At 45.7% G+C, this 27,632-nt stretch overlaps 2 protein-coding genes across 2 annotated transcripts in view; both read left to right on the plus strand.

The window, feature by feature from the left end:
* The window catches only part of LOC141121570 (uncharacterized), a 277,798-nt gene that overhangs the window by 170,007 nt on the left and 80,159 nt on the right, over positions 1 to 27,632 (plus strand). The gene's annotated exons all lie outside the window — the stretch shown is intronic.
* Positions 6,539 to 27,632, plus strand: part of LOC141121540 (uncharacterized) — a 59,963-nt gene continuing 38,869 nt past the window's right edge. Inside the window, exons 1-5 of the mRNA XM_073611161.1 lie at positions 6,539 to 6,616; positions 19,004 to 19,118; positions 20,161 to 20,295; positions 20,382 to 20,505; positions 20,622 to 20,719. Coding sequence (XP_073467262.1) covers positions 19,023 to 19,118; positions 20,161 to 20,295; positions 20,382 to 20,505; positions 20,622 to 20,719 — 453 coding nt within the window. The 5' untranslated portion in view covers positions 6,539 to 6,616; positions 19,004 to 19,022. The remainder of the gene's footprint in view (positions 6,617 to 19,003; positions 19,119 to 20,160; positions 20,296 to 20,381; positions 20,506 to 20,621; positions 20,720 to 27,632) is intronic.

A 27,632-nucleotide genomic window follows, 5' to 3' on the forward strand; every position in this document is an offset into this window, starting at 1 on the left:
ACTGCTGGTGGGTATTGCTGGTTGGTACTGGTGGGTACTGCTGGCTGGTACTGTCAAGTACTGCTGGCGAGTACTGGTGGATACTGCTGGGTGGTACTGGTGGGTACTGCTGGCTGGTACTGGTGGCTCTTACTGCTGGCTGGTACCAGTGGGTACTGCTGGCTTGTACTGGCAGGAACTGCTGGCTGGTACTGGTGGCTGGTACTGGTGGGTACTGCTGGCTGGCATAGTTCCCAACTGTCCCTGATTTCGAGGGACTGTCCCTGATTTGGAGCAATGTCCCCCTGTCCCTCTTTACTCCTCATTTGTCCCTCATTTTGGTCTGATCTCTATAGTTGTATATAAAATGCACTATTTTTCTTTCAGAAAGTATTTCCCAGTGCTAAACCTTTCATCCAATTTCTAAACTGCTGCATTTGCACATTTTAAGAGCCAATATAAAGCAATAGTAGTGATAAAAAAAAGTCCTTGTGGATTTAATTAACCTTTTTTTTTGGTTAATTTTCCTTTAATGGGGGTGTGGCAGTGGGCGTGTCCTAGTCCTACATAGGTTTGTTAAGAGGTGTCCCTCATTCTCATCTCAAAATGTTGGGGGGTATGGGCTGGTACTGCTGGGTACTGGTGGTTACTGCTGGCTGGTACTGTGGGTACAACTGGCTGGTTCTTGATCCCCCATACCCACCATCAGTGTGACAGGAGCCGGCGCTGGAGGAAGCATGCAGCTGCAGTAGAGATCAGAGCGGATGCTTCCTGCATTGCTCGTCACAGGAGGAGTGCTTTTGATATCACTCCGCTGATGACAGGAGCCGGCGCTATACAGGAAGCATTGGCTCTGCTTCCTCTAGCGCTGGCTCCGATCTTCACACTGATGCTCGGAGATGGCGGGTCAGTAACCCGTGATCTGGGCTTGCCGACCTGCCATCCCAGAGCAGGAGGCGCGGGTTACATCAATCTGCTGGCTGGTACTGCTTGTGGGTACTGCAGGCTGGTACTGCTGGTGGGTACCGCTGGCTGGTACTGGTGGGTGCTGCTGGCTGGTACTGGTGGGTACTGCTGGCTGGTACTGGTGGGTGCTGAAGGCTGGCACTGGTGGGTACTGCTGGTGGGTATTGCTGGTTGGTACTGGTGGGTACTGCTGGCTGGTACTGTCAAGTACTGCTGGCGAGTACTGGTGGATACTGCTGGGTGGTACTGGTGGGTACTGCTGGCTGGTACTGGTGGCTCTTACTGCTGGCTGGTACCAGTGGGTACTGCTGGCTTGTACTGGCAGGAACTGCTGGCTGGTACTGGTGGCTGGTAAGCATTGGCTCTGCTTCCTCTAGCGCTGGCTCCGATCTTCACACTGATGCTCGGAGATGGCGGGTCAGTAACCCGTGATCTGGGCTTGCCGACCTGCCATCCCAGAGCAGGAGGCGCGGGTTACATCAATCTGCTGGCTGGTACTGCTTGTGGGTACTGCAGGCTGGTACTGCTGGTGGGTACCGCTGGCTGGTACTGGTGGGTGCTGCTGGCTGGTACTGGTGGATACTGATGGCTGGTAATGGCTGGTGGGTACTGCTAGCTGGTACTGGTGGGTACTGCTGGCTGGTACTGGTGGATACTGCTGGGGGGTACTGCTGGCTGGTACAGAATTTGGCGTAAACAACATGAAAGCATGGATCCGGGGCGTGGCCAGGCTATGGTAGAGTGAGGACGTGTGTCGCCTCAGCTCCGCTCTCATCGCAGCTTTCATTGCAGCTCCACAGGGGTGATTCCTGCTCTCACCGGCTCCATTTATGTCCCAGTGCTGGGGGACATCCTCCCAGCACCGAGAATGGATCGGGCGCGGCAGAGCTCCCTGGCAAACTTCTTCCCTGAGACCCGACAGACTGGGAAGGTAAGCTTCAAGATGGCACCAGGGCAGAAGGCCTCACAGCACCACACGGAAACGCTCCCTAAGATGGTGGCTTCCCTGATCCCATCACCGCGGTCGGTGAGTGATTCTGCCCCACCTGCCTCCCCAGGCTCTGTATCTTCACAGGATCACAGCTCTGATCTTGTGGATCTGATGGGGGACGGAGACCTTAAGCGCCATATTGGGTCACTCCCTACTAGAGAAGACCTGGAGCGTTTTACAGCCAGGGTGGAGAAGGCATTTACACAGGACATTGCACAGCTGAAAGCAGACACTGCACACTTGAGAGACAGAGTGGAGACCCTGGAGCAATGATTTGATGATGCTCTCCCCCACATTTCCATGCTGCAGGACAGGTGTATTGCACAGGATCAGAAACCAGAGGCCCTGATATTCCAGTTAGATGACTTTCAAAACCGCAGCAGGCGTACAAATATATGCACCTGCGGTCTGCCGGAGGCTACAGCACCTAGAGACATCATCCCCACTCTGGTTGGCATATTTAGGGAAATTTTGGGGCTCCCAGACACTGCTACTGTTGAAATTGATCGGGCTCACAGGGCCCTTAGACCATCCGGAAAACCCCAGAGACATTAACTGCAAGCTCCATAAATATACGCTGAAAGACCGCATTATGCAAAAAATGCGTAATAAACCATACTTTGACTTTGATGGGGCAAAGCTGTTTTTCTATGAAGACCTCTCTAGGTGTTCCCTCATGCAATGCAGGGCTCTGCACCCTTTGCTCACTGCCATTCAAGAGGCAGGCCTCACTTACCGTTGGGGCTTTCCCTTTAGCTTACAAGTGACGAAGGAGGGTCGCCAAGTCACACTACGCAACAAAGATGATCTACCACACTTCCTATCTGCTTTGGAGCTCAGAGATGTGGACTTCCTGTATTGGAGAGGTACTATGGATCTCCCCGCTCTCTCCCTCCCTCAGCTTTGGCTGCCTGCGAGAGGTAAAGGCCACTCCAGACGCCACAAGCGTCCCACTTCTGGCACCTCTCCTGGCTCTTCTACCCCCAGAGATTGATGGGACTTCTCCCTGCTGTTTTAGGTATTTCACATACCTTAGGTGACCGTACTGGTTCCAAACACTCCGGACTTGCTGGGACCAGCTACCCCTGGCCTTGCTGGGCCAGATTTGGGAGCCGCAGTTCAAAAATTGGGTTTAAGTATGAGTACTAGGACTGTGCCGTTACTGTTACTGTTTTTTTACATTTCAGGGTTATTTCTTTAGCTCCTGGTGAGAGACTGTGGATCTGGACAATTAGCATCCCCTATTCACTTATTTGCACCCTATAGATGTGATGGGTGGAACATGGGCTCTTCATCTCCTCCAAGATGGTTTTTACTACCCTAGTAGGCCTATCCGAAAAAGGTGTAGAGCCTGTATGGGATGGTGGCTGAGCCCCAGGGACCTCCTCACAGTGGGGTCATGCCCTGTACCTAGCCTGCTGTTACTTCACATAGCAGGCTGGTTAGCACCAGCCTGTTATGGCATGTTGCACCCCTTAATCTTATATGTTGTTTTGATCTACGTGTTAATGTTTTTTTTCCTTTTCTTCCCTATTTTCTGCTTTGACCTACCTAGGGCGCGTTACCTACTTCATTGCTCACACCTTGATCATCGTGGTCCGAATGCCCACCTGGATTACGATGGTATCTATTAAGATAATTTCTTACAATGTTTGGGGTCTCTGCTCTCCACTTAAATGTAGAAAGTTATGGGTAGAATTGAAAAGGCAGGGGGCCCAGGTAATGTTCCTGCAGGAGACGTACTTTACTCCCCAGTCCACGCCTAAATTACTCAATCATTTATTTGATCAATGGTTCCTAAGCACATCTACGGTCCCTAAATCGAAGGATAACACCATAGCTATCCACAAATCATGCCCCTTTCAGCTTATAGGTTACTGGGAAGTGAATGGGGAGCAGGTGTGTTAAATTTGGTGTTATCGCTCTCACTCTCTCATACTGGAAGTTCAACATGGCACCTCATGGCAAAGAACTCTCTGAGGATCTGAAAAAAATAATTGTTGCTCTACATGAAAATGGCCTAGGCTATAAGAAGAATGCCAAGTCCCTGAAACTGAGCTGCAGCACGGTAGCCAAGACCATACAGCGGTTTAACAGGACAGGTTCCACTCAGAACAGGCCTCGCCATTGATAATGGCATGATAATGACCCCAAACATACCACCAAGACGACCACTGCCTTGCTAAAAAAGGTGAGGGTAAAGGTGATGGACTGGCCAAGCATGTCTCCAGACCTAAACCCTATTGAGCATCTGAGGGGCATCCTCAAACGAAAGGTGGAGGAGTGCAAGGTCTCTAACATCCACCAGCTCCGTGATGTCATCATGAAGGAGTGGAAGAGGACTCCAGGGGCAACCTGTGAAGCTCTGGTGAACCTCCATGCCCAGGAGGGTTAAGGCAGTGCTGGAAAATAATGGTGGCCACACAAAATATTGACACTTTGGGCTCAATTTGGACATTTTCACTTAGGGGTGTACTCACTTTTGTTGCCAGCGGTTTAAACATTAATGGCTGTGTGTTGAGTTATTTTGAAGGGACAGCAAATTTACACTGTTATCCCCTTCCCGCCGACCGTATGCAGATATGCGTACTCGGCTTTCCGGGGTTATACCGGGATGATGCCTGCAGCTGCAGGCATCATCCCGGTACCGTTGTTTACAGCGGGCGATCGGCTACCCGTGCATAACAACCGATGCGGCTAAAAGCCGCTCGGTTGTTATACCGGAGGAGCGGGAGGGGACATCCCCCCCCTCCCGCCGCCTCCCGCCGCTGTTACCGGGCCTCCCGTGCGATCGGGAGGCCCGGTGTCCATTCGACTGCCTTCGGCGGCTGGGGGCGGGCTGGAACGAAGCCGTGAGCGGCTTCGTTCCAGCCTTCTCAATGTAAACGCGGAAGCGACGTCATGACGTCACTTCCCGTTTACTCGGCTGCCAATGGCGCCGAATTTAAAAAAGTACACAGTATTCAGAATCGCCGTTTTCGGCGATCTGAATACTTTGAAGTGTAAAGGAGGGATGGGGAGGTCTTTTAGACCCCACATCCCTCCATAAAGAGTACCTGTCACCACCTATTACTGTCACAAGGGATGTTTACATTCCTTGTGACAGCAATAAAAGTAAAAAAAAAAAAAAAAAAATTTTAAACACAATTTATAAAGTAAAAAAAAAAATAAAATAAATAAAAAAAAAAAAATGTTTTTAAAGTGCCCCTGTCCCGCGAGCTCGCGCAGCGAAGAAAACGCATACGGAAGTCGCGCCCGCATATGTAAACGGTGTTCAAACCACACATGTGAGGTATCGCCGCGATCGTCAGAGCGAGAGCAATAATTCTAGCCCTAGACCTCCTCTGTAGCTCAAACCTGGAAACCGTAAAAATTTTTTAAAGCGTCGCCTATGGAAATTCATAGGTACCGTAGTTTGTCGCCATTCCACGAGTGCGTGCAATTATAAAGGGTGACATGTTTGGTATCTATTTACTCGGCGTAACATCATCTTTCACATTATACAAAAAAATTGGGGTAACTTTACTGTTTGGATTTTTTAAATTCATGAAAGTGTTACTTTTCCAAAAATTTGCGTTTAAAACACCGCTGCACAAATACTGTGTGATAGAAAATATTGCAACAATCGCCATTTTATTCTCTAGATTCTCTGCTAAAAAAATATATATAATGTTTGGGAACTCTAAGTAATTTTCTAGCAAAAAATACGGATTTGAACTTGTAAACACCAAATTTCAAAAATAGGCTTAGTCATGAAAGGGAGCTGTACACTCACTACTTTACATTGTAGCAAAGTGTCATTTCTTCAGTGTTGTCAAATGAAAAGATATAATAAAATATTTACAAAAATGTGAGGGGTGTACTCACTTTTGTGAGATACTGTACAATGTACTATTGACATAAACACACACATAGGTTGAACTGGATAGACTGGTGTCTTTTTTCAACCTCACCAACTATGTAACTATGAGCAAAAGTATGTAGGTATAGGACATGTCTCCTGCCATGTCCCCTTAAAGGAAAAAAATGATTAGTTAAACCCACAAGTGCTTTTTTTTTTACCACTATTCTTTTATATTGGCTTATGGAATTTACAAATGCAGAAATATAGAAATTGTATGAAAAGTTTAGCACTGGGAAACTTTTTGAAAGATAAAAAGTGCATTTTATATACAACTTTATAGATCAGACCAAAATCAGGGACAAATGAGGAGGAAAGAGGGACAGGGGGACTTTGTTCCAAATCAGGGACAGTCTCTTGAAATCAGGGACAGTTGGGAGCTATGTCAGGGTTTAATTTCTTACTGTCGGAAAGGAGATCACGGCTCCCAACAGTCTGGTATAATTGAAGTGCTTGTGGTGATGGATTCCAGATTGTGTTCAATATCCTGGAACCTGTACGACAAGGACATGATGGGACAGTGGCCAAAATCTCGGAACTGCCTTGCAGCATCCGGGATACTTCGCAACAATGACAAGGTGGGGTTCGTACTGAGAAACCTTTCTCGGGGCTGCAGTTCCTCTGAGATCCACAAGATGGTGATCTCACTTATACCGAGACAGGAAGTCTCTATGGAATACAGGCAGGAAGTGATGTCAGGTACAGACAGTAAGTTCCGGGTGAGAGGTGAGTGGGGAGGAAGTAGAAAGAAGACATTGCTGGAAGTGGCAGTAAGGGAGGTAATAAGATCTTATTTTACTATTTACACCCAGTATCCCCCCGTCATGTTCCGTCCTCTTCCTCCATATTCACTGTGACGTCTTTTATCTCCAGCAGATGATGATACACACATATATAGTGTGGAAACCTAGATTAACCCCTTCAGGGGCAGAACATTTCCCCACTTACGGGGCTGGAACATTCTCTTCATTTTAGAGATGGGTCACCTCCTCACTGGAGATGAGATGAACATTCCTGGGTTCGGTGTGCGACGGGAGCACAGAACAGAACTAAAGTTCAGGTGCCGAATCTGAACCCCATTGAAGTCAATGGGAGACGAATGGGGCAAGGGATTGTCGGAAAAATGGTATGGGGGTGGGGGGCTGCATGAGCTTCTTTGCTGCGTTTTGCCATGTGTAGGCGATGTAACGTCACAAATGGCGACCCATCACATTTGGCTACCCGCTGGAGTGCGTATGCGCGACACCGCCATATGCGTTCTAACACTTTTACGACAGTTATTATGTGGCTCCACCCCTAAGTCCAGGTTCGAGCCCCACCATCCAAGTAGACATAGAGTTAGATTATAATTATGCCGAGCGAAGCGTTGCAAGTGCGGGGCCCTGTTGCAAAGTGGTGTCTTACATTTATACAGAAGAAGAGCTTGTCTGTGACGTCACTTCCGTGTGCTTTTGGAACGTATATCGGCAAGTTACGCGTGCGCAGTGCGAAATTTCTCAGCGGAACGTCGCTTCCCCAGCCAAATGGGATGGGTCGCCATATGTGACGCTACAGGGAGGCCATTGAAATGAACGGCCTTCCTCAATGTGTGATGGGCAATGATGGATTCTGTATAGTCTTATGGCTCTCCCCCGTATATCTGCCTTTAAAACAATTTACCTTTTTTATGGCCCCGTACACACGATCTGAAAATCGTACGAAAAACACCGCTTTTGACGCGACCGTACAATAATCGGATCAATAGCACAGAGCTTTCGAGAGTCGATCACGAAAATTCGTCTGATATTATTCGATCGGACAAGCAAGAAAATGTTCCTCGTACGATACCAGATCTTACGATTTTCGTTTAGTCAGTACAGTTGTCGTCCGAAAATACAATACAAATACATTACAACACTCGACATCACTTCTGATTTTTTTTTTTCTGTCGTACGAGAATTTTCGTGACTTTAGTAACCTATTCAATTTCTACTTGCGACTAGTAAGCGAAAAAAAGTCGTACGATCTGTCGTACGATATTCGGATCGCGTGTACGGGGCCATTAAAGCCGAGTTCCACTCAAAAGTGGAAGTTCCGCTTGTTTGCCACATTTGGCATCTTTCGGGGGGGGGGGGGGACAGGTACCTGTTTTTGACTGCCGCGAGGTCCCCCGGAAGTTTGGCCCCCCCCTCACCAGCCGCCGGACCAGTTAGAAAGCGCAGCGTGCTTCGCGCATGCTCTGTAGGGAACTGGCTGTGAAGCCAAAAGACGCACCTAAGAGCCGATCTGAAAAATCGACTGGGGTGCCGACATCGTGGGATCCCTGCACAGGTGAGTGTCCTAATATTAAAAGTCACTTTAATTTTTTTTTTTTCGGTGGGGGGGGGGTGGCTGGAGCACCGCTTTTAAGTCTTTCATTTGGGGTAATGGTAAACATAAGCTCCCCAGAAAAACCAGACTAACTTCCCGGGTGTAGCTGCGCTGGATCTCAACCTGTATTACCTAGCCGTTCAATTATCCCACCTCTATCATATAACCACTTGAAGAACAGGCCTTTTCTGGCCCTTTTTGTTTAAACGTTCTAAATCAGTTTTTTGCTAGAAAATTACTTATAACCCCCAAACATTATGTATTTTTTTTTTTTTTGACCAGACACCCTAAGGCTCGATTCACATCTATGCATGTTGCTTTTGAGCGTTTCTGGAGTTTTTTTTTGTGGTGCTTGCCGCATTTTTGAGCAGCATTTTTGCCGCGTTTTGCGTTTTTTTTTTTTTTTTTTTTACAGTTTTTTTTTAATACTGTACAGTCAAAAAAAAAAAAAAAAACGCTAAAAACGCAAAACGCCGCAAAAACGCTGTAAATACGCTGTAGTTGCGTTTTTTGATGCTGGTCCATTGAATCCTATTACATGCAAAACGCTGCATTTTGCATGAAAAAAAGTCCCTGACCCTTTCCAAAAACGCACAAAAATGCATTGATGTGAACATGTTCCATAGGAACCCATGTTAAAAAATTCCCATGCATTTCTGCAAAATGCATCAAAAAACGCGTTGGTGTGAATGGAGCCTACGGCAGTGGTCATCAACTCCAGTCTTCAGGGCCCACTAACAGGCCAGGTTTTTCAAGATAACTGAAATACATCACAGGTGATATCATTTGCTGCTCAGTGATTGCAGTATTCTAGTCTGCATCTCCGCAAGGTAATACATAAATCCTGGCCTGTTAGTGGGCCCCTGAGGACAGGGTTGATGACCACTGCCCTAAGGGATAAAATGGCGGTCGTTGCAATTTTTAATATTGCACGGTATTTGCGCAGCAGTTTTCAAATGCAATCAAAAAATAAATAAATACACTTTAATGAATTTAAAAAAAGAAGCAAACCACAATATTATATACTCCAATTTTTTTTTTTTTTGTAAAATATGAAAGATGTTACGCTGAGTTAATAGATACCTAACATGTCACGCTTCAAAATTGCGCACGCTTGAATGGCGACAAACTACGATACTCCATAGGCAAAGCTTTACATTTTTTTTTTTTTTTTTAACAAGTTGCTTGTTTAGAGGTCTAGCGCTAGAATTATTGCTCTCATTCTAAGGTTAGCGGCGATAGCACACATGTGGTGTGAACAACGTTTACATATGTGTGCGCAACCTACGTATGCGTCTGCTTCTGTGCGCGAGCACGGAGGGATGGGGGCGCTTTACGTTTTTTTTTTTCTTATTTTATTTTTAATTTTTACACTGTCCCTTTTAATTATTATTTTTTTTAAAATATCACTTACATTCCTATTACAAGGAATGTAAACATCCATTGTAATAGATATAAGGATGACAGGTACTCTTTATGGAGAGATCTGGGGTCAAAAAGATGCCAAATCTCTCCTTTACCTTTAAAAGCAAAAGATAAAAAAAACACTTTTTTATTTGATCTTTTGCTTTAAAAAAAAAAAAAAAAATGTTTGCTTTCACCCTAGACCAGAAGTGATGTCATGACGTCGTTCCGATCCGTAAAGGCCATAGAGGCCATCAAAGACTATCTGGTCTGTGTCCAGCCAGCAGTACTGTCGGATTGTTACTCAGGTGCACCAGTAAGACTGAGAGACTCTGGCGTGCAGCTGAAAGGGGGGGGGGGGACTTCCCTTCCCACTGCTTTTAATGAGCCATTCGTTCCGCTTTCAAGAGAAAGCCAGGCAACGGCTGAAAAAAAAAAATGACCAGGGTTATAGCCGATAGCTTCAGCCATAATGGCGGTAAACCACTATTACGTTTTACAGTCAGCAAGTGGATAGGTAAAAACGTATCAACAGTGGCATCAAGCTTTGGTCTGCACCTCTTTTGAGGACACTTCCCCACACCTTTACCTATGGCCGATGACCGCACTGACCTTTTCTACCAACGTAAACAAGTCTTGGGACTTGGCCTTGATCTGATCAGATGTCTCCATGATTCATGGCTATTCCCCTTTATGGCACAATAAACTACTGCCAGAACTTGTTATGATTCTCAAACCAGAATTATGGCCTCTAAGGGCATTTATTATTTGTGCCACCTCTACACCTCAAATTGGCCCTAACCCTAAACGCTTTCATTTATTGAAAGAGGAATTCTCGCTCCCTAATTCTATGTTATTCAAATGCCTACAGTTGAGGACCCAATTCCCCTAACACCCCTCCAGACGTGGTATGTGGTCTGCAACCTCAAGAGCTGATCCCCCACATTCTACAGTATTCTTCTCGCACCCTCAGCCACAAAACTTGCCTACCAGGCTAAATCTTACTGGGAATCAGATATATAGACGATCCGAATGACAAAGGCTGGGGAAAGCTTCTAGACCCCTGGTGATCAACCTGCAGCCCGATGGCCACATGCAGCCTATTGGTATATGATTGTGCAGCCCTCGGATTTCAGCAGTCTGTAATGGGAACACCGATTAGGGTAATAGCATTGATCTCTACTAGCTTCATGTAACGGGTTTCCAGATTTATATTGTTTTCTGCAGCAGATCCCGAGTCTTACGATGTATCCTGTCCTAACTCTCTGACCCTCATTTCTTCTATTAAAGGAGAAGTTCAGCCCAAGCTCATTAGGTTGTACTTTTGTGGATCACAGGAGTGTAGTTTGTTCTGCACTCCTGTGACCCGTTTTCAGCAGACAGCAGGCTAAAGCCACATAGCCGGTCCAGGGTCGGGAAAGATCGTGACCATATGGTTGGGATCCGCCCACATGCCTGGACCGGCACCTGAGTGTTGGCGGTGTTTGATCGCTCGGTTCTCAGCTTTAGAGCCGGCAGGGGACAAATGCAGCATCCACCTAGGTAAGTATGATTCTAAAATAAAAACAATTCCCATACTTCTCTTTTAAGTCTGCAGTCTCTGACAGGCCTCTCAAGCATTACATATACAGTATAGACTCCCCAGGGGCAAACATCCTACAAGTCGAGGTGGGAACGTAATCTGGCGACCTCTATTGATCCAGAGGAGTGGAACAGAGCCTGGTCTACCATTGCTAAGTGCTCCTTCAACACGGCCACCCAAGAAGTGGTGTACAAGGTGCGCCTCAGATGGCATTGGGTTTCGGCCCAGTTAGAGAGTTCAAACCCTTCCTATAGTGCCCGATGCTTGTGGCCAACGAAGGGGATGTTGTCCACACTTGGTGGTCTTGCCCCGTCTAACGGGGTTCTGGTCCAGGGCGTTTGGGCTCCTCTACTCTTTGTTTCACAAACATATCCGCAAGGACGCTAATGTAGCTTTGCTACACTGCCCGATACAGGGATTGTTTTCTTACCAACAAAAGTTAGCGTCGTACTTATTCATAGCTGCCAAATGGACGATTGCTAGAACCTGGAAGAAATCCTCTGTCCTGTTTGCCATGATGAAGAGCATTTTGACAAAAATGTCTGGCATCTTTCATGATTCTCATTCTAAATTCCTTAAAGTGTGGTCACCTTGGTGGTCTTATGCTCTTCTCATCCTGCATCTGTACAGTTTGGGTCTTTCCTAAGGTACGCTATGTAATTCCCCCAACCTGCAGGACTCCTTCTCCCTCCTCCTAATTCCTCCTTTCTTCTTCCAACCCTCCCTCCTCCCTCTTTCTTTTCTCTATTTCTCCTGTTTCCTGCCTTTTGATGCCGAGGCTGGACACTTGACCGCCCTCGGTCCCTCCTTATTTTTGTGTGACCCTAAGTCCCCAGACCTAGGGAACTTTTGTTGACTTGCGGGCTATGCCCTCAGGTCAATCTTTTTGCGTTTTTCCCACTGAATTCTACTGGGTGAGTTCCCCCCTTTTCCCCCTTCGTTATTAGTCACTCATCCCGACCCCCTACTGGGGTGCCCAATAGACTTATAGACACCTTCCCCATTGACGCAAACTAGTGCACCTGACCCATCAGCTCCCTCCATCGGCCCTCGGGCCTAGATGACATAAGTGGACACCTGCAGCTTGCGCCCCCCAGGTCGCTCAGTGGTCACTCATTCTTTAAGAGTTAACTGCTCATATGTCTTTTCCATGTCTGGAAGTTATGTTTGTTTTGTTGTTGGTTTTTATACTGTTATGCTTCCCTTTTTACAATAAAAATTATTGTACCAGAACATTATCTGTGGCCCTTTGGTGATGCCATATTTGAGGCCCCCTTTAGCCACTGTACTAGACAGTGGCAAACTGGTATCTCCCAAGCTGTTGGACTGTTTAACACAATTATATATAATTCATAGGGCCTATCCAACTCCACCTGACACGCAGCCCATGATTTTCAATGTGTTCAGTAGCCCCTAGCACCGTTTACCATCTATTATGGGCATGGCCAATTATTTAGGGGTATTGGATACAAATTGTGCGGTTTCTCCAGGACACCATGGGATCCCCCCTTTCCCTACGTCCCAAATTTTGAGGATGATTTACTAAAACTGGAGTGCAAAATCTGGTGCAGCTCTGCATGAAACAGTAATAAAAAGATTCTGCAAACTGTAATCCTTGATTACAGTTTGGCCGGCTGACGGCAATAAAGCTGACGCGTTTCGGCAATAGCCTTAGTCAGCTACGACTAAGGCTTTTGCCGAAACGCGTCAACTTTATTGTTTTATTGTCACTCTGATGTACCAATAAACGACACTTCAAGGATTACAGTTTTGCCGACTCTTCTTATTACTGTTGCATTGGAGTGTGTTGGGACACATCGAGCATCGGCACCTGTGAGTGGACCTGGTGTATGGATTGAGTTGTCCCTGCAAAGAGCGCTGTTACCTTTCTTCTTTTCCAGCTCTGCATATAAACCAATCAGCTTCCAGGTTCTTTTGTCAAAGCTTACAAAGTCAAAGCACTCTCTCCCAGTTTTAGTAAATCAACCCCAACGTATATTTTGGCTGTTCCCTGACCCTGAAGCAGACAAATTCATGACTATAGTTCTCTTATTTTATGTGAAGAAATTGATACAGTAGCTAGAGGATGGATGCAAACTGCTCCCCCTACATTCCAGGCCTGGCTCACAGAGGTTCATTTTTCCATTTGTTTGTACTGTTAATTCTTCCTACCCTACAAAAAAACATATTTATCTTTTATAGCAGGGGTCCTAAGTATATTAACCACTTAAGGACCGAGCCTCTTTTTGAGATTTGTTGTTTACCAGTTAAAAACAGTTTTTTTTTGCTAGAAAATTACTTAGAACCCCCAAACATTATACTAGGGTTGTCCCGATACTAGTATCGGTATCGGCACCGATACCGAGCATTTGCCCAAGTACTTGTACTCGGGCAAATGCTCCCGATGCTTCCCCCGATACCTTGAGAGTCAGCAGTGATCGGCGCGTGGGGGAGTTACAAGCTTCTTCCCCCGCGGCTTTCAGCTGCTTTAGTGAAATCTATACAGCGGTGATCGGTGCTTGTAACTCCCCCACACGCGATCACTGCTGACTGTCACCGCATCCTCCATGCCCCCTCGGTTCCGCTGTCCCCCTCTGTTCAGCTGTCCCCCTCTGTTCAGCTGTCCCCCTCTGTTCAGCTGTCCCCCTCTGTTCAGCTGTCCCCCTCTGTTCCGCTGTCCCTCTCCGCTGTCCCCCTCCGTTGTGCTGTCCCTCTCCGCTAAATTGATACCCAACATGACACACTTCAAAATTGTGCCTGCTCGTGGAATGGCGACAAACTTTTACCCTTAAAAATCTCCATAGGCGACGTTTAAAAAATTCTACAGGTTTCATGTTTTGAGTTACAGAGGAGGCCTAGGGCTGGAATTTTTTCCCTCACTCTACCGATCGCGGCGATACCTCACAGGTGTGGTTTGAATACCGTTTTCATATGCGGGCGCTGCTCACGTATGCGTTTGCTTCTGCAAATTTTTAAATTTATTTTACCTTTTTAGAAAAACAGAAAATTGCGCTAATAAATAACACAAAGTGCATAAATGTGAAAACAGTGTTAAATCCAAATGGGCAAAAATGTAAATTAACTCAAAAGTGCGGTGGCATCCAAAAGTTAACCACCCATGCAACCTAAAAAAGGCCAAAACTAAGTGAACTAAATAATGGTCATAAAATGAGGGCAACTAAAAAAAAAAACACTCATATAAAAAGAAAGTCCAAGTGAATGTAATTAATTCCTCCGTGAAAAGCAGTCCACCACCAAGAATGGAAGGGGTCACTCCTTACCGGAAAGCCACGATCCCCCACTACAGAGGATCATGGATCGCAAAGTAGCTAAAACTGACAACCAGAACTTTTGAGTTAATTTACATTTTTGCCCATTTGGATTTAACACTGTTTTCACATTTATGCACTTTGTGTTATTTATTAGTGCAATTTTTTTGTTTTTCTAAATTTAGTACTATATGGATGTCATGTTGTTAAAATCGCTGCTGTCTCACTTATGATATGCAATTGGTTTCATCACATTATTTAGGTGTTTTACTTATTTATTATTTAGCGCAGTTCCCCCCACCCCCTTTTTTTTCTTATTTTACCTTTTTATTTTTACACTGTTCTTTTAAAAAAAATGGTGTCACTTTTATTCCTATTACAAGGAATGTAAACATCCCTTGTAATAGAAAAAAGCATCACAGGACCTCTTAAATATGAGATCTGGGGTCAAAAAGACCTCAGATCTTATATTTACACTTTATAATGCAATAAAAAAAAAAAATGTCCCTTTTTAAGAGCTATGGGCGGAAGTGACGTTTTGACGTTGCTTCCGCCCTGCAATGATATGGAGACGGGTGGGGGCCATCTTCCCCTCACTCGTCACCATGTCGCCTCCGCTGCTGACAGCTCCGGTAAGCGGCGGAGGCATCGGAGCGTGGTGGTAGGGGGGCCCTCTCCTGCCGCGGATAAAAGTGATCTTGCGGCGAGTCCGCCGCAGAGACCACTTTTATCTTGAAGCGCACCGCCCGCTGAAGAAGAGGATACCGGGGTTATGGCAGCTAGCTGCTGCCATAACAACAATATTCCTCTTCAAAATACCAACGTAAAACGACAGCGACGGTGGGCGCTCCGAAAGTGGTTAAAATATGGGACCGGTGGTTACAAAAAAGCAAGTCCCTGTGTATAATTGTCTTTCCCACTACTTCTTCTTCTCTGTGACCTTGGGGATTTATTTTATTGTCAACCCACTCTGCTTATCCTAAACTCGCTGACTCTCACCCTGAGGTCATTTTACTATTATGATAATTCTGTAATCAACACCCTGCCAGTTTATTGTATGTTTGATACACCGTCATGGTGCCTTTTTTTTTTTCAAAGGTCCATTGTCCTTTAAGTGTGATTTCTAATGCTAATACTCTATACTGATCTGACTTCTGTATGTGTACATATACTGCTACTGGTTTATGTTCACTACTCTTACCTCTGTCACCACCACGTCACTGATTGTCTTGTTCTGGATTTTTACTTTACATATTGTTGAATTTGTTCTTTAACCACTTCAGCCCTGGAAGAATTTACCCCCTTCCTGACCGGATCACTTTTTGCGATTCGGCACTGCGTAGCTTTAACTGACAATTGCGCGGTCGTGCGGCGTTGCACCCAAACAAAATTGACGTCCTTTTTTTCCCAGAAATAGAGCTTTCTTTTGGTGGTATTTCATCGCTTCTGCGGTTTTTATTTTTTGTGCTATAAACAAAAAAAGAGCGACAATTTTGAAAAAAACGCATTATTTTTTTACTTTTTGCTATAAATATCCCCTAAAAATATATGAACTTTTTTTTCCTCAGTTTAGGCCAATATGTATTCTTCTACATATTTTTGGTAAAAAAAAAACGCAATAAGCATAAATTGATTGGTTTGCGCAAAATAGGGGGTAGATTTATAGCATATTTATTATTATTATTTTTTTTACTAGTAATGGCGGCAATCTGCGATTTTTATCATGACTGCGACATTATGGCGGACACATCGGACAATTTTGACACATTTTTGGGACCACTGGCATTAATACAGCGATCAATGCTATTCAAATGCATTAATTACTGTAAAAATGTCACTAGCAGTGAAGGGGTTAACAGTAGGGGGCGGTGAAGGGGTTGACTGTGTTCCCTGGGAGGTGATTCTAACTGAAGGGGGGAGGGGACTAACTAGAGGAAGTGACGGATCATAGTTCCTAGCTAATAGGAACACACGATCTCTCACTCCTGTCAGAACAGAACAGGGAAGTGTGTGTTTACACACACTCGTCCCTGTTCTATGTCTCCTGGTCACGATCGCTCGTGGCCGGCGGTCATTGCGACCATCGGCCACGAGCATCGGCACCCCCGCTATGCAGCCGGCGCGCGCCTGCTATCAGGACCCCGCGAGCCAACGTACAGTTAGATGGTTTCGCACAGCGGAGCCAACCTGCCGCAGGAAAACTGCGGCGGCTGGTCCGGAAGTGGTTAAATAAGGAATCATCTTTTTTTAATGATGGTAGTGCTCATTTCTGTGGGAGCCCACTGTTTAGGTCCCTAAGGTTTTTTCCCATAGTTGCACCCGCAGCCAGGCACACAGTTACTCCTTTGGCTCAATAAACAGGCTAGGGCAAATGTGTCGAACACAAATCTGGCATTGTCGTGTGGCCCTTACACCGAGCTTTGCAGATGGATCTCCATTCCGCCTTATCTGGCTCTCACCCTCAGCTCCCACTCCCCACTGTCATTTGTAACACAGAAGCCTTCTGTGTTTACAAGGGACAGCTTTGTTCTCATCAGCTCCCAGGTATAACAGATCCCTGCACGCAAAATGCAGCAAGGCACAGTGGGGATAGATCTTCAGAATCTGAGAGAGAGAAACCTCTCCCTGCAAGGCAGAGCCACCTATATAGGGAGGTACTGGAGCCGAATACACAAGTAGTAAAACCTCCTACACAGGGATGTACTAGAGCTGGGCCAGGTAGGAAGGGGGGAGATAGGAGGGGGGTTGGAGTTTCACACTGTGCATAGCGCACCCCTAAACCCTGCATTCTGTAGGTAGCACACCCCTGAACTCTGCACACTGTACATAGCATAACCCTGCACTCTGTAGGTAGTGCACCCCTAAACCCTGAACTCTGTAGGTGTGGCACCCCTGACCTCTACACTCTGTACTTAGCACACCCCTGAACTCTGCACTCCGTATGTAGCGTACTCCTGAATTCTGCACTCTGTAGGTGGCGCACTCCTGAACTCTGCACTCTGTAGGTGGCGCACTCCTGAACTCTGCACTCTGTAGGTGGCGCACTCCTGAACTCTGCACTCTGTGGGTGGCGCACTCCTGAGCACTGCACTCTGTAGGTGGCGCACTCCTGAGCACTGCACTCTGTAGGTGGGTAAAGAGCTTTACCTTTACCTCTTTAGCTCTTTACCCCTGAGCTCTGCACTCTGTACATAGTGCACCCCTGAACTCTGCACTCTGTAGGTATTGTACCCCTGTGCTCTGCACTCTGTAGGTAGCACACTCCTGAGCTCTGCACTCTGTAGGTAGCACAATACTGAACTCTGCACCCTGTAGGTAGCGCATCCCTGAGCTCTGCACCCTGTAGGTAGCGCATCCCTGAGCTCTGCACTCTGTAGGTAGCGCATCCCTGAGCTCTGCACTCTGTAGGTAGCGCATTCCTGAGCTCTGCACTCCTGTAGGTGGCTCACCCCTTAACTCTGCACTCCTGTAGGTAGCGCACCCCTGAACTCTGCTCTCCTGTAGATAGCGCACCCCTGAACTCTGCACTCTGTACTCTACATACGGAGTGCAGAGTTCAGGGGTGCGCTAAGTACAGAGTGTAGAGGTTAGGGGTGCTACACCTACAGAGTTCAGGGTTTAGGGGTGTACTTTCTACAGAGTGCAGGGTTATGCCATGTACAGTGTGCAGAGTTCAGGGGTGTGCTACCTACAGAATGCAGGGTTTAGGGGTGCGCTATGCACAGTGTGAAACTCCAACCCCCCTCCCATCTCCCCCTTCCTACCTGGCCCAGCTCTAGTACATCCCTGTGTAAAAGGTTTTACTACTTGTGTATTCGGCTCCAGTACCTCCCTATATAGGTGGTTCTGCCTTGCAGGGAGAGGTTTCTCTCTCTCAGATTCTCTGTACTCCCTGAACTCTGCACTCTGTAGGTAGCGCATCCCTGAACTCTGCACTCTGTAGGTAGCGTATCCCTGAACTCTGCACTCTGTAGGTAGCGCATCGCTGAACTCTGCACTCTGTAGGTAGCGCATCCCTGAACTCTGCACTCTGTAGGTAGCGCACCTTTGAACTCTTCACTCTGTAGGTAGCGCACCCCTGAACTCTGCACTCTGTACATAGCGCATCCCATATACAATCGGCCCTTTGAGGGAAACCATACTGCTGATGCGGCCCACAATGAAATTGAGTTTGACACACCTGGTTTAGCTCGCTGTAATCTATGTGGGTGCTACAATGAAAAAAAACACAAGGATTTGGTTCCCTAATTATTAACCAAAACCAAGTAACTAAAATAATGAATATATGCTTGTGCAGAGGCCACACTCTTTACATAATCTGATGTGGTTGTATGTCAACTGCAGCAATGAACCTTTGCAAGTAGCAATATATGGTACTGGCAACTGTAGGAGAACTTTATGGAGTCACCTCCACTGATGTGTCCCTATTGAATAAGCTCTCCCCGTCCATTCACTATCACCAGCTCCAACACACTAACACTATGGCTACTCTCTGTCCCCTTGCCTATTAACCCCTTATATTCTTATTACCATCCTGATAATTTTCTGCCATCTGTCTACAGAGAAACCTGCATAGATCTCATGACCACATCAATGAGGATGGAGGAGTACCGGAGTCACATGACTGAGAGGATGCTAAACCTCACTCTGGAGATCATCTACCTGCTGACTGGAGAGGTGAGGAGGATTCTGGGAGGTCACATGACATCACTCTTATCTCTATTAATAAAACACAGACCTGACTGGAGAGGTGAGGAGGATTCTGGGAGGTCACATAGTTTCATAGTTCATAGTAGGGGAGGTTGAAAAAAGACAGAAGTCCATCAAGTCCAACCTATGTGTGTGATTATATGTCAGTATTACATTGTATATCCCTGTATGTTGCGGTCATTCAGGTGCTTATCTAATAGTTTCTTGAAACTATCGATGCTCCCCACTGAGACCACCACCTGTGGAAGGGAATTCCACATCCTTGCCGCTCTTACAGTAAAGAACCCTCTACGCAGTTTAAGTTTAAACCTCTTTTCTTCTAATTTTAATGAGTGGCCACGTGTCTTATTGAACTCCCTTCCGCAAAAAAGTTTTATCCCTATTGTGGGGCCATCGGTACAGTATTTGTAAATTTAAATCATATCCCCTCTCAAGCGTCTCATCCCCAGAGAGAATAAGTTTATTGCTTGCAACCTTCCTTCATAACTAATATCCTCCAGACCCTTTATTAGCTTTGTTGACCTTCTTTGTACTCGCCCCATTTCCAGTACATCCTTCCTGAGGACTGGTGCCCAGAACTGGACAGCATACTCCAGGTGCGGCCAGACCAGAGTCTTGTAGAGCGGGAGAATTATCGTTTTATCTCTGGAATTAATCCCCTTTTTAATGCATGCCAATATTCTGTTTGCTTTGTTAGCAGGAGCTTGGCATTGCATGCCATTGCTGAGCATATAATCTACTAGGACCTCCAGGTCCTTTTCCATCCTAGATTCCCCCCAAGAGCTTGCATACTATTGATGTTATGCTAACTGGTCTGTAATTCCCAGGGATGTATTTTGGCCCTTTTTTAAATATTAGTGCTACATTGGCTTTTCTCCAATCAGCTGGTACCATTCCAGTCAGTAGACTGTCAGTAAAAATGACATCACTCTTCTCTCTATTAATAAATCGCAGACCTGACCAGGGAGGTGAGGAGAATTCTAACATGATATTCCTATTATCAATACAGAGTTTTCCCTCTGTGAAGTCAGGTGATCCTATGACCATCACAGTGCCCCCAAGTGACTCCATAAAACCTGGAAGACACAACATGGAGAAGATTCTAGAAGTCACCAAGAAGATGATGGCGCTGCTGACAGGAGAGGTGAGCAGTGCTGGGATTTCTGGGACATTATCCAGTAACAGACAAGGGATGTGTCTGGATGGTGACTGTATCATTGTGTGTGTCAGGTTCCTATAAGGTGTCAGGATGTCACTGTCTATTTCTCCATGGAGGAGTGGGAGTATTTAGAAGGACACAAGGATCTCTACAAGGGTGTCATGATGGACAATCAGCCGCCCCTCACATCTCCGGGTAAGAGGAGACTTTACTGTAAAGGAGAAAGCAGTACGGAGGGTCCACCTAGATCCCCCATCATCTGATAAACACATAGAAACAATGTATTCAGTCAGTGTGTGTGTTTCCTACAGATGGATCCAGTAATGGGAACCCACCAGAGAAATGTCCCCGTCCTCTGTATTCCCGGGATTCCACGCAGGAAGATCACACCATCCCTCACCATCATCAGGTAGGTGGACTTAATGGTCTGTAACATAGAGTAATTGAACACTCTGACATGTGGAGACCATGTGTGGGCTCTACAAGATGATATTTCTCTTAGTTTCCTTGAGGGTGCATTTGTAGATCGTGACTGTAACAAGGGGTTAAATTGTGTGTTATATATATTCATTCATTGAAAGGTTCATATATATCTAACCTTTCAGATATGTGGATGAAGTACAACGATTAAAACACGCAAGCAAAATAGTAATAAAAGAGATTTACTTAGCTTCCATTACAGATGATACAATACAGGATAAATTCAGGTTCCGTTTCAATCCAGGAAACCCCTCAACTTCTGAAGTCATCAGAAAGTTCTGGAAGTTGACAGTCTCTTCAATTTCCAGGCACATTCACTTCATGTCTTGGATGAGGTTCTGAGCTATTCTCTATTGTCTAACCTTATATATGTTTGAAAGAAGGTGCAAAAAAGCTGGTTTTATCTAGCGCTAACAAGAGAATGGCCATAATGGTCCTGAGACAATGTGACCATCTGTGAGCTCAGAAAGATCAATGTATGCAGAAATGGCATAGAGTATACAGAAATATATATATATATATATATATACCCAAAAGTAATCACCTTAAAACTATCATAGTTAATAATCTCCTAATGCCAAGTTTTTTGTAAATCAATTATGAATATAGACCCGTACTACAGTGACCAATGGGTTTTTTACCCCACCTGCAGAAGCAGAATGCTAGGTACAAAAAACCACACCCTAGGAGCAGCCTTCCTCTGCAAAACACAGACCAGTTTTTTGGGTTTTTTTGCCTGGCATTTAAAAGTTAAAACCTAGAGATTTTTTCTTCTCTTTTTTTCATTTATTTCTTTTTGTTCCGTCAATAAATTTTTGTCTTTTTATCAGTGCTGGGAAACTGGCCGGAGATATTGATCCTGATAACCTTTCCAGCACTGCCTGGGTCTTGCTGTGCCAGTGGCTGCTGGAGTACTGAAGCTGCGTAGAAAAAGGGGGTGAAAATACTGCGCTAAACCCAAAAAAATACGTGAACAATAAGCTGCTGACACACAAACAAACCAAGTCCAATCAGAAATTGCAAAAAATAAGTGTAGCGCTAAATAGTGACTAAGTGAATAAATAAAAGATATGTATCCAGAGCCCCTAACTCACAAAGGTGAATAGACAACACATTGGACAGCTGCAGGACAGGATTATGCGGTGAAAGATAGCCTTCACATTGATGACCATCTTTGGACCATCACCATTCTTGGATTGGTTCGGCTGCCGATCACTTTGGAACCCTCGTTCGGAACAATCTCCCAACCTCTAGTGGATTGGAGTCTGCGGCCTGCAGGATACCCTCCAGTTTGGCATCATCTCCCCACTGGGGACCCAGTACCCTAAAGCCTTTTAGATGCACTGCCGTACGGTATGTGCGTCCACCCGATCCGGTAAGAGTACCCACCCTTCTATCTGAATGTCTTCTCATGTTTCTTGGTGCATTTTCTGCTTCGGTTGAAGATAGTAGAGAAAGTTCTCCAACTATTAGACACTTTACATGTGGACATTTGGTCTTTTTATTATTTTTTTATTGCTATTACTCCACAGCACTTTGGGGTTCATTTTGATGTCATACATTATATATATTTTTTTGTTCAGTTTTTTTTGTATCCATTTCACCTTTGTGATTCAGGTGTTCTGGATACATATCTTTTATTTATTTTGCGGAGTACTGAAGCTGACTGACCCTACACATGGCTACCTGGAGATGAGTAAACAGTGAGTACCAGCCTTCTGGATTCAAAGACTTTCCTTAGCTCTCATGGGAGGTCACTAGCTACCACTTTTCACATTCGGGACTTTATCCCTGTTGAGGGAATCCTGTCTGTTACTGTTCACCGTTACACTTCAAAAAGGGTGCTTTCACCCTGAAGTTTTGGTGCAGAATTAGAGTCCTCATTGTCAAGTTCACTGTTACTGGAGCATCCCTAGGCTCGCCCTATCCAAGTCCTATCCAAAATAAAAACTACAAAAAAATACACGCACAGCCTGTTCTCTGACTCGAGTGATTGGGAAATGTTGTGTGCCTTGCTGCTGTGTGCCTATTGGGGAATGGAACCCGGTATTAAATCGCCAGACCAATCCAGTCTGTGCGCAACATGTGGGGGCTCGTTCCTGGATTCCCGCCTGGCACAGGCAGCCGTTGCTAAGGGAGATTGCCCGGAGCCAGTGTTCGGAGAATACAGTCATTGATCAATGTAACACAGCGGATGCAGCCAGTGAAATGCACACTACAGCAAATGCAGCCAGCGACATATGTGCTACAGAAAACCCAGACAGTAACGTGCAGTGCAGCGGATGCAGTTATTGACATGGGCACTACAGTGAATGCAGCTGGTGTTATGTGCAGCTTCAACAGGAGTGAGCCAGTAGAGGACATTTGCCCGGATTCTGCCTTTATTCAGGAGATGTTTACAGTGGAACCTGCTGTGATTCAGGAACTGTTTGTGGTTTGGAACAGGAAGGATTAAGTGTTGGTGCCAGGAGGCCCCCAGAAGAGGGGGCAGAGTGATGGACTGTGGGTCGGATACAAACAAACAGGAAAAGCACTTGGCGCTCAAGTTCAGGGAAGGAACCCTGAAGGTACAATGTGTTATACCCTACCAACGTTTGTATTACTAAACATAATATGACTAGGAGAGGGTAAAAAACAATATACAGTATCTCACAAAAGTGAGTACACCCCTCACATTTTTGTAAATATTTTATTATATCTTTTCATGTGGCAACACTGAAGAAATGATACTTTGCTACAATGTAAAGTAGTGAGTGTACAGCTTGTATAACAGTGTAAATTTGCTGCCCCCTCAAAATAGCTCAACACACAGCCATTTATGTCTAAACCGCTGGCAACAAAAGTGATTACACCCCTAAATGAAAATATCCAAATTGGGGCCAATTAGCCATTTTCCCTCCCTGGTGTCATATGACTCTTTAGTGTTACAAGGTCTCAGGTGTGAATGGGGAGCAGGTGTGTTAAATTTGGTGTTATCGTTCTCACTCTCTCATACTGGTCACTGGAAGTTCAACATGGCACCTCATGGCAAAGAACTCTCTGAGGATCTTAAAAAAAGAATTTTGCGCTACATAAAGATGGACTAGGCTATAAAAAGATTGCCAAGACCCTGAAACCCAAGCTGCAGCAGGGTGGCCAAGACCATACAGGGGTTTACCAGGACAGGTTCCACTCAGAACAGGCCTCGCCGTGGTTGACCAAAGAAGTTGAGTGCACGTGCTCAGCGTCATATCCAGAGGTTGTCTTTGGGAAACAGACGTATGAATGCTGCCAGCATTGCTGCAGAGATTGAAGGGGTGGGGGGTCAGCCTGTCAGTGCTCAGACCATACGCCGCACACTGCATCAAATTGGTCTGCATGGCTGTCGTCCCAGAAGGAAGCCTCTTCTAAAGATGATTCACAAGAAAGCCCACAAACAGTTTGCTGAAGACAAGCAGACTAAGGACATGGATTACTGAAACCATGTCCTGTGGTCTGATGAGACCAAGATAAACTTATATGGTTCAGATGGTGTCAAGCGTTTGTGATGGCAACCAGATGAGGAGTACAAAGACAAGTGTGTCTTGCCTACAGTCAAGCATGGTGGTGGGAGTGTCATGGTCTGGGGCTGCATGAGTGCTGCCGGCACTGGGGAGCTACAGTTCATTGAGGGAACCATGAATGCCAACATGTACTGTGACATACTGAAGCAGAGCATGATTCCCTCCCCTCAGACTGGGCCACAGGGCAGTATTCCAACATAACAACCCTAAACACACCTCCAAGATGACCACTGGCTTGCTAAAGAAGCTGAGGGTAAAGGTGATGGACTGGCCAAGCATGTCTCCAGGCCTAACCCCTATTGAGCATCTATGGGGCATCCTCAAACGGAAGGTGGAGGAGCGCAAAGTCTCTAACATCCACCAGCTCCATGATGTCGTCATGGGGGAGTGGAAGAGGACTCCAGTGGCAACCTGTGAAGCTCTGGTGAACTCCATGCCCGAGAGGGTTAAAGCACTGCTGGGAAATAATGGTGGCCACACAAAATATTAACACTTTGGACCCAATTTGGACATTTTCACTTAGGGGTGTACTCACTTTTGTTGCCAGCACTTTAGACATTAATGGCTGTGTGTGGAGTTATTTTGAGGGGCAGCAAATTTACACTGTTATACAAGCTGTACACTCACTACTTTACATTGTAGCAAAGTGTCATTTCTTCAGTGTTGTCACACGAAAAGATATAAAAAAAGATGTATTTACAAAAATGTGAGGGGTGTGCTCAGTTTTGTGATATACTGTAAATTAAATATAAAATTATATAAAAACATATAAAAATAAGTAGGGGCTATAATATCATAGAGTCTCTCAGTAAAGGAGAACAATGTCCATAACTATGTATAGTCCTTGGGTGAAAATGATTGAGGTATGAGTAAGTTTGTAAGCTAGCACTGTAGGCAGCCAGAAGAAGACTCTGTAGCAGACAAGAGAAGGAAAGCACAGCACCTCTAAGTGCAGCATTTTGAAAACATTTTATTAATAAGGTGCAAAAAAGAAGGTAGACGATTGGCGCATAGTAAAATATGGTTATCCCGCTGCATGTATCAGGGGAGTTCACCCTACGTCCACGTCTCTGGGGTCCAGCTAGTGGCTCACGCAGCTGTGTCAGATACACCCTGAGAGAGTAGCAAAATGGCGGGCCTTGTACTGTTCTACCAGCCAGTCTGCAAGTCTTTGTGGAGAGGAGACTGAGCTGAGAGTAGGAGCACAGGTGTGAGGCTGGTGCCAAGGGTCAAGCTAGTTCGCAGTACTGTCCAAGGGGGCTGAACACCCATGTGTGGTCTGCGCTGTATTTGAGCATCTGACAGCAGGGATCCGCTTTTGGAGCTGGTGTGGGCACTGTGAAGAGCCGTTTTTTCAGTTGATACCAGAGAATCAGCCGCCTGCAGTCTACCACATGGCATGGGACACAGGATTCTGCACTAAGGAGGTTGAACCGGAGAGGCCGACATCTTTTCCATTAAGTGAGGCCACCAGCAGCTCATCCCCTTTTAGGCAGGTCTTGAGAATCGGAAAACTCACTAGGGGGTATGTGTATGCTTACTGTCGGGGACCCATCCCAGGACTAGCAAGGGGGAGATCCTTTGCCTGACAAACAAGTTGTTCTTAGCAAGGAGACAGGACAGAAGCCTGCAGCAGCGGAGGAACCTGTGCCTGTTTTCACAGAAAAGTGTGGAGTCTGACCCTGGCTCCCCAAAGTTCTATTGGGGAGCAAGTGAGGGAGATTTGAGCGAGTGGGAAATGTCCGGAGAGACTTAGCGTGGTATTTGGGAGATCAGGACGTGCAAGTGAGGAGAAACTGTTTATTTAGTGACGGACACGGTTTTGCTGCCAACCTGCAGTTCAGCAAGGAATACCAACAACAATGTTTTGATTTGTCTCCTCCACGTACCTGAGCTAGGGCTCAAGCTCACATTGAGGCCCATCATCAGCTCATCAAACAGGCTGCCAACCATTTCACCCTACTGGGCAGAGGAGTGAGGTACCTGCTGCCACGGTTCTCTAGGATGCAGCGCATTGTGCAGAAGAAAGAGGCATTGGGCTACAGATTTGAATTTCCATATGTGCCTCCAGAAGTTATGGACGAGGTGAAGACCCTCAGAGAGGGCTGGGGTGAGACAGAGATATGGAAGTACGTACATGTGCCCAAGCCCCATCATCACAGAGGAACCAAGGGGTTTTGGGAAGAATTTTGTAGCATCAAGCGTGGCTGGCGCTATGGCAGATTCATATTTAAGGTTCATGTCATGATCAAGAAGCATGACAGGCTGGACCAAGTAAGATCTGTAAGCATTTGGGGCCCAGATAAGTTGCTCCATGTGCTTATTCCAGAATTTTATTTGTGGTGTTCCGTCTATGACTGTTACCATCCAGTTGGATGCCAAGTCTCACACATGGTCTACAGCTGTGTGTCTAGTGTTGTCCTTAAGATTTAGAGGACCCTACAAGATTTTGAACCCTGCTATGTCCCGTTTTGAAAGGACATACCTGATCAAGACCCCTGTCTGTCTGCCCTGCTCTGCTAGATTGGTTTTCCCTGTGTATAACCTTGGATTGGATAACAACTATTCTCTGAAATCTGCTTGCCTTTTACCTGGACTGTCATTGAACCACTCTGCCTGTCTGCCAACTGCAAGTACCTGTTCAGTTCAGCGTGGTAGCCAGGCACTATAGCAATGTATATAATTCCTGGGAGCAACAGAGTACCGGTTGGCCTGCTTGTCTTATGCCTGCTATATGTGAAGAACACAGTAGCCAGCTATAGTGTCTGAGTGCCTGCGTTTTGGGGTAAGTGTGACACCCTCTTTCTTATTTTCAGGGCCCTGGAATGCTACGAGGCAAGAGTTTTTTGCCCCTAGGGGGCAGAGTTCACTCCTTTTATTCAAAGTCAGGATAGTTTTATGCTCGCATGATATTTTTCTTGTTTTGCTGGAGGGTTGCCTCTTTGGAGGGGATGCTCCTATTGATGTACCTATGTTTAGCTTGTCCAACCTTTTCTTTTGCTGCAGGAGTACAGTTTTATCAACATTTCAGCTGAAGTACTTTCTGGTTAATGTGTTTTAAAATGGCTTGGAATTGTACAAATATTTAGTATAGAGATTTAGTTAAGTAGTTGGATTTTATATATCTTTACATGGGCCAGGCATGAGGCTCCGAATTTGTAAATATTCTTATTTATTGCAGAGTATATTTTCTTTTTTATCTGTGTGGAATGCCACACATAATCTTGTACGTTGTTTTTTTTTTTTTTACCCTCCCTTATTTTAAATTGCCTTGGGATACTCCACTCTTGGGCTCAAGAG

Source organism: Aquarana catesbeiana, unplaced genomic scaffold (genome assembly GCF_042186555.1).
Source record: "Aquarana catesbeiana isolate 2022-GZ unplaced genomic scaffold, ASM4218655v1 unanchor225, whole genome shotgun sequence".
NCBI classification, from domain to species: domain Eukaryota; kingdom Metazoa; phylum Chordata; class Amphibia; order Anura; family Ranidae; genus Aquarana; species Aquarana catesbeiana.